At 36.4% G+C, this 8,128-nt stretch overlaps 1 protein-coding gene across 12 annotated transcripts in view; it reads left to right on the top strand.

The window, feature by feature from the left end:
• Positions 1–8,128, top strand: part of LOC106880637 (transmembrane protein 198) — a 140,485-nt gene that overhangs the window by 127,344 nt on the left and 5,013 nt on the right. For all 12 annotated transcript variants that reach the window (XM_052970389.1, XM_052970386.1, XM_052970387.1 and 9 more), the window contains one exon: positions 3,286–3,416. In XM_052970389.1, coding sequence (XP_052826349.1) covers positions 3,286–3,416 — 131 coding nt within the window. The remainder of the gene's footprint in view (positions 1–3,285; positions 3,417–8,128) is intronic.

Genomic DNA, 8,128 nt, shown 5'->3' with positions numbered 1-8,128 from the left:
ATATATATATATATATATATATATATATATATACAACTTATAAATACAGGCAAAAGAAAAAAACATCATATGTCAAATATGCCGAGAAATAGACTTTAAATTGTCAATAACCACATATAATTCATCACTGCATATGCTTGTTCCATGCGTGCAAGTAAGTATTTCATTTATTTCTTAATGTATTTACCGCTGATGGCGAGAAAATTCTTTATGAATTAACTCAGAAATTGGACCGATTTGGTAATAACAGAATTTTTTTGAAATTTCTGTCAGCTTTCTTCAAGATGTGTGCTTTTGGTGATGAATTATATGTGGTTATTGATGATTTAAAGTCTATTTCTTGGCATATTTGGCATAGGAATTTTTTTCTTTTGCCCTTATTTATACGTTGTTTATAATTTTCACCGTAAAAGGTATTTTTTAATATGCTGGCCACTGATAAAATTTTTCGAAAATTTTATCCTATATTAGATACACAATATATATATGGCACATAAAAAACACCATTTGAGCATGGTCATTGCCAGTACCGTCTGACTGGCCCTCGTGCCGCTGGCACGTAAAAGCACCCACTACACTCTCAGAGTGGTTGGCGTTAGGAAGGGCATCCAGCTGTAGAAACTCTGCCAGATCAGATTGGAGCCTGGTGCAGCCGTCTGGTTCGCCAGCCCTCAGTCAAATCGTCCAACCCATGCTAGCATGGAAAGCAGATGTTAAACGATGATGATGATGTATGTATATATATATATATATATATATATATATATATATATTCCTGCATCAACACACAGAGGTTGATAGGTAGGTAGATAAATGGATAAATAGGAGATAAACAATAGACAGACATGCATATATATGTATGCACACGTGCGTGTGAGCACAAATACTTGTGCCTTCTGTGTGTGTGTGTGTGTATCATTGTTATCATGCAAAAATGTCATAAGTCCACAACGTTGCTTCTTCAGAAAACGAAAAAATAGCTTCACCATTCCATAGCAAAACCATTGTACTATACTTTGACAATTCTTGGTATCTGAGACAGCTGGAGATACGATAGTTTAACAAAAAGAACTGGCTATTGCAAGCAAAAATAAATATTGAAAAAAACGCATTTGGCCAAATTTGAACATACAACAGTTTAACATAATACCAACAATATATATATGTGTTTGTGTCTGTGTGTGTACATATGTAGGGCAGGCTTCTTTCAGTTTCTGTCTACCAGATTCACTTACAAGGCTATGGTAGAAGACACTTGTTCAAGGTGTTACACATTGGCACTGAACCAGAAACCACATGGCCTGGGAAGAAAACCTTTTAACCAAACAGACACACCTGCTCCTATAACCACACTTACGCCTGTAACCACACCTTAGATTCAAGGTGATATGAATAATAAGGATAGAATGCAAATCATTCAGAAATATCCCAAATCTAGTAGTTTTTTTTATATTTTTTTTTTTGGGGTTGGTGCATAATTATTGCAGCTTTTTTTTTAACAAATTTTATTCAACAAAAACAATCATAACACGTAACAAAAACATCTTTAAATAATTATTCTGGAACATATTCACCATCTACTTCAATTACTGCTTCCCATTTGGTTGGCAGACGGTCAGACTGTCATTTAAAGATGTTTTTGTTAAATATTGTTATTGTTTTTGTTGAATAAAATTTGTTGCAAAAAAGCTGCAATAATTATGCACCAACCCAATAGCTTTTTAGAAGGCTGGAGGTGGAGGGACAGAAAGTTTGTTTATATTTGTCCTTAGTTCGAATGTCAAGCAAAAGAAAATTAACTAAAAAAGGGGGTGGATGGCAGAGCAAAGGCTTCAACTCTATTATAATAGCAGAAGTAAATTGCTGGGTCCAAGGAAAATTAATGGTGGTCTGGGATTGTTATTTTGGTTTGTTGGTAGGATAACAACTAATAGTGGTACTTCTACTACAGCAATGATTTTTTTTTTTTTAACATTGATACAAAGCCATAATATTATATTGGTGGTGGGTAATGTTGGTTAGATCAGTGCTCAGCACTTTACTGCTACTTATTTTTGTGGACCACAGAAGGATGAAAGGCAAATTTGACTTCAACATCATTTGAACCGAGAACATAAAATAGAATGTAAGTAATTACCGTTAAGAACTTAATATACTTTGTTGTATCTTGGGAGGGTCATTATGCCGATAATAAACACACATTGGTTGTATTTCACTTCTTTATTACTCATCAATTGGTATGCTATTTAGCCAGTGAATTTATTGATTGTTTGGTTAATCAGTCAATAAGTTATGTTGGTTATAACTTAGAGGCTCACCTGAAGTAGTGGGGGTATGTCACTGAAGCGATATCAAGCATAACTGATTAATTGTTTAACTGTAATGATTAATCAAACAATCGACAAGATAGTTAATTAAACTGCTAACCAATTGTCAAATCAAGAAGTGAAATAGAACCAGTGTGTGTGTGTGTTTACCATTGGCACAGTGACCCACCCAAGATATAACAAAATATGTTTCAGCACATGAGCTCATATCAAGTATCTTGCAAGCCAAATACAAAAACAGAACATTCATAATTTTCTTCAGTTTTTGTCATTTATCTCCCTTGACTGGGCAAAGAATAATAATAATAATAATGATACATTTGAGAATCAATGGCAGTAGTAGTAGTAGTAGTAGTTATAGTAGCTGCAGTATGTTGTTCCTGCTAGTCTCATATACCTGATACATAGAGAGTAATAGTAGTTGTGTTAATAATGTGGATTTAAGAATTTTTTTTTTATTTTTATGCACATTCCATTATGATTTGGTAAAGGAAATAGGATTAATAGCAAATTTGCTAAAAGATAAGAGAAACTACATATGCGCACACACGCACACACATGTAGAACTGGGTAAATTTGCTGATCCTTCAAATCAATAAAAATTTCAGAATATAAATAATGCATAAAATGCCATAGATTTGCTGTAAACAGGAAGAAAGAGTTGAAAGGAAGCCCACCAACAAATGAACTAATATTTTTACCTTTTTTAACCATATTTGATGGCATAAAAGACGCACAGGTGTATTAGCTGCCCCCAATTTCAGCAACATATTTTCAGAAAAAAAATGTTTTTAGGGCATTAAAGCTTATGGGAGACCCAACATCACTTACAGAACCCCAGGTAATATTTTTGGAGTTAGTGTTTTTGGGAAAGCAAGTGCATCTTATGTGCCATCAAAATACGGTATTTTATTTATTATAAGCCTTCTCTACCCTTTTTTTTTTTTTTTTTTTGCAGTTTTACAGAACAAACGAAGCCGCAAAGTGAACCTACAAAGAATACGAGCAAAGCAGAAACGAGAACAGCAACAATCGAGGTACCGACATCTATATCAAGTTCGGCGCTTCAATGGTGATGTTATATCTCAGGTATGTCTCTAGACAAGCTAGAGTTTCTATTAACTCAATCATGATAATAGAAAAGGTTGTTCGTTTGTTTGTTTTCTCCTTTTTTTCTCTATTCACCTGATTTTTTAGAGTGATAACAGACCATCACCATAATCATACACACTCACACACAAAACACTGGAAATGTGTGCCATTCTTTTACAACAGTCATGCAGTATCAAGACATAGAGATACACACATATATGATGGGCTTCTTTCACTTTCTGTTTACCAAACCCATTCACAAGGCTTTGGTTAGCAAAGGGGTTGTAGTAGAAGACACTGAACCCAGAACTGAACCCAAAACCACATGGTTGGAAACTAAACTTCTGAACCACAAAGCAACAGCTGTGCTTTTTCACTAGCCATGCCTATCTTTAATACAGGGTCCGACAGAAGTAATACCGTTTTTGCATTTAATAACTTTTATAGTATACTCTTTTACTCGTTTCAGTCATTTGACTGCGGCCATGCTAGAGCACCGCCTTTAGTCGAGTAAATCGACCCCAGGACTTATTTTTTGTAAGCCTAGTACTTATTCTATCAGTCTCTTTTGCCGAACCACTAAGCAATGTTGGGGTGATAAACACAGACAAATAAACATACACACACACACACACACACACACACACACACACACACATATATACGACGGACTTCTTTCAGTTTCCGTCTACCAAATCCACTCACAAGGTTTTGATCGGCCTCAGGCTATAGCTGAAGACACTTGCTCAAGGTGCCGCGCAGTGGGACTGAACCCAGAACCATGTGGTTGGTAAGCAAGCTACTTACCACACAGCCACTCCTGTGCCTACATATATATATATATATATATATATATATATGAATGTTTAAGTAATTTTTTATTGAACACAAATTTATTGCATTACTTAAAGAAATGAATAATAAAACTAATGGGAAAAATCGCAGAAGTTTTAGGAAATAGAAAAGAAACTCCATTAGAAGCAAGAAAACTGAAATACAAAAGGGCATTAGTTTTGCCACACCTTGTATTTCAGGAGTTAGCAAGGCGGCAAGCTGCAGAATTATTAGTATGCCATACAAATTGCTTAGAATCATTTCATCTGTTTTTACATTCCGAGTTCAAATTACATCAAGGTTGACTTTGTTTTTCATATTTTTGGGGTCAATAAAACATGTACCTGTTGAGTACTGTGGTCAATGTAATCAACATAGCCCTCCCCCCATTCCCCCCAAAATTGCAGGCCTTGTGCCAAAATTTGAAACCAGTATTTTAGGAATTAGGAAGATGGTGAGCTGGCAGAATTGTTAGCATGCCAGAGAAAATTGCTTAGCAGCATTTCATGTTTTCATGTTCTGAGTTCAAATTCCAATGAAGTTGATGTTAACCATTCAACCCTTCAGGGTCAATAAAATAAGTACCAGTTCAGAACTGGGGTTTAATGTTATCAACTAGCCACTCCCCCTCCCCCAAGCTTTGTACCTATAGTAGAAAGCAATATTTTATAATAGAATGGGTTGTGTCCCTTGTCAAAATCTTTATGAGTTTAAATCATTTCACAATCAAAATTTGTTTAGTTTTTAAAAGAAAATGAGGGGGTGGGGAAATAGATATACATAAATATATTTATTTCCCCCCTCATCTTTTTATGTTTCTGTTATGAAATGTAGCAGATTTCATTGTTGTTCCATTGTTTTATTCTGCTTATATGTGTGTATTATTTGCTTTATTTTGTTGTTATTTTCGTTTGTTTTTTTATGTTTATATATTTCCTGTTCCTCTCCAACTTCCTGACTTCTTTAGGTTCCATTCTTAACCAATCATTATTTGATTTTTTTTTATCTATTACTTATTTCAGTCATTGGGCTGCGACCATGCTGGGGCACTGCCTCGAAGGGTATAGTCAAACAAATCGACCCCCAATATTTATTTTTTTAACATGTAGTACTTATTCCATTGGTCTCTCGTGCCAAACCACTAAACAATAGGGGCATAAACAAACCAACATTGATTTTCAAGTGGTTTAGGGTAAAAGCAAACAAATACACACACACACACACTCATCCATCTTCTCCACTCCCTATTCCTTGGAGGGTTGTAGGTGTAGAGTCCTCGATGCAGCCATCATTATACTTTCCCAAGCACAACCAACCGACATGATGGATCTTATCCAACCATCTCGTTCTTGGTCCACCCCAACATTTCCTGCTGGTTTGGCTTCAAGAATCCATCTTGCACTTCTTTCCTGCAATATTCTAATCACATATCCACAGTGCTCTGACTGCTCAAAGCAAATAAGCAGTGTTTTGGCATGGAGAGACCCCCAATCTCCAAGCTACACTCACACTAATGAATAACATTACTCCAAAGATCCTTCAGAAGAATACCATTTTGGTGAGGATATGTATAGATGAAGGTACATGGCTCAGTGGTTAGAGCATTGGGCTCACAATCATGAGGTAGTGAGTTCAATTCCCAGACTAGGCTGTTGTATTCTTGAGCAAGATTCTTTATTTCATGTTGTTCCAGTTCACTCTGAACTTTTGAAGCATGAAAAAGCAGACGTTAAAATGATGATGACATTCTGTGCATTGTCATCATCATCATCATCATCATCATTTAACATCCGTTGTCCATGCTGGCTGGCATGGGTTGGACAGTTTGACTAGGGCTGGTAAGCTGAGAGAGTGCACCAGGCTCATCTGATTTACCATGGTTTCTACAGCTGGATGCCCTTCCTAACGCCAACCACTCCAAGGGTGTAGTGGGTGCTTTTTGTGTGCCACTAGCACAGGTGCCAATTGCATGACACCAGTATCTGCTATGACTGCAATTTGACTTGGCTTGATGGGTCTTCTTCTCAAGCACACAGCATCTTATAAAATATCCTTTGGTAATCAGTTTCTCCAAACCCACTTTGCATGTTATTCTTCTGAAACCAATAAAACAAGGAGTGGGTTGATGTACTCAGATGTACTCTGGCAAGCAATGTCCTCTCAATATGGCCACCTATAGTCCACTGACTGAAACCTATAAGAGAATCTCATAAAATTTGGAAGTCTAGAGTTATATCTGTTATCTCCCTTTGCTGCATAACTCTTCTATATTTTATTGCTTCATTGTTAAATGCAGATCAAACCCCTTTTTTCTCTCTTTCTTTCTCTCTTCCCCTTCTCTCTCTCACACACGCACACCAGTTCTTAGCATTTAATGTCGTTAACGACATAAAATTTAATTCTAAATCTATCTTTTTGTAGTGATTTTTGTTTTGTCATTTTTCATTCTTCATTAAATCATGAAGCTTTTGATGAATTTTTTTTTTATTCAATATTTCAAATTAAATGTAGAATGGGAAATAAGAAATTAGAAGCTTTGTATTTATCCTTTATAAATTAAACTTCAATTTTAACCATTACTGAGGGTATGGGAGTTATTTAAATGCCTTTGGGCTGGTGTGGGTGCTCTTTAGCCCTTTATGCCCCAAAGGAACATTCTGTGGATGAAATACTGCAGCCAAAAATACATTTAATCATAACTCAGACAATAAGTATGGGACATCATTTAAAGACTACCAAGCTTTCTGTGCAGCTATCTATTCAAACAGTTGTTTAAATTCTCTCATTATTTAACTCTCTTTTCTATCCGTCTGTCTGTCTGTGTGTCTTCCTTCCATTCTACTTTCTTTCATTCATTTCCATTTCTCTGGCAATCCAGCTCTCTTTCATAATTCAATTTTAGTTCAACGTCAACAACTATGCATTCTTCCTTGGCTGATTTAAGATGCTTTCGGAGACTTTTGGTTTATTTTTTGAATGGCAGAATCTAGAAGTCTGTGTCTCCAGGGAGAGGCTAGTGTGAACGACCAATGTGTGGGGGCTTAAGATGCCTATGGCCTGCAAGTTGTGCATTTATGCCATTCATGGTCTGTGCACTTCTAATTCTACACCTCTTCAGTTTACCTAATCAGGAATCTGTACCAGTAATATACTCAGGTCTTCTTTACAAGGAAATTAGTTTTTAAGTCACATTCATTAGCTAACATAGTCCAGAAACACAATAATCTAAAGAAGCCTGTACATATTTGCTTGCTTGACCTGCTAGAAAAAACAGCCAAATTTCCCTGCAGTGTTATGGGAAGATACATAGAACAAAGAGGTTCTGGACATGTTTTGTCAGGTTATACTGAGATGGGATGATCATGGCTAGAATGCCTTTGATTATAGGTTTGATCAATCCAAATTGATACTGGACTAAAGAATAGTTAAAATGACTGTGGTTAATACACTAGGCCACTAAAATGGCAAGTTGGCAGAATCATTATCAGGCCAGGCAAAATGTTTAGCGGCATTTTGTCTGCCTTTACGCTCTGAGTTCGAATTCTGCCAAGCTCGGCTTTGCCTTTCGTCTTTTCATGGTCAGTTTCCTGGGATCAATGTAATCACATAGGCGATTCCTGGCCTTGTACCAAGATTTGAAACCAATATACTAGGCTTTTTAGGGCACATGGTTCAGTGGTTGGGGTCAAGTTCACAATCATGAGGTAGTGAGTTCAATTCCCAGACTGAGCTGTGTGTTGTTTTCTTGAGCAAGACTCTTTATTTCACGTTGCTCCAGTTCACTCTGTTGTAGAAATGAGTTGTGATGTCACTGGTACCAAGCTGTATCGGCCCCTTTGCCTTTCCCTTGTATAACATCAGTGGCATGGAGAGGG

The sequence above is a fragment of the Octopus bimaculoides genome, chromosome 9, assembly GCF_001194135.2.
Source record: "Octopus bimaculoides isolate UCB-OBI-ISO-001 chromosome 9, ASM119413v2, whole genome shotgun sequence".
Classification (NCBI taxonomy): Eukaryota; Metazoa; Mollusca; class Cephalopoda; order Octopoda; family Octopodidae; genus Octopus; species Octopus bimaculoides.
This window is presented reverse-complemented; position numbering and strand designations above follow the sequence as displayed.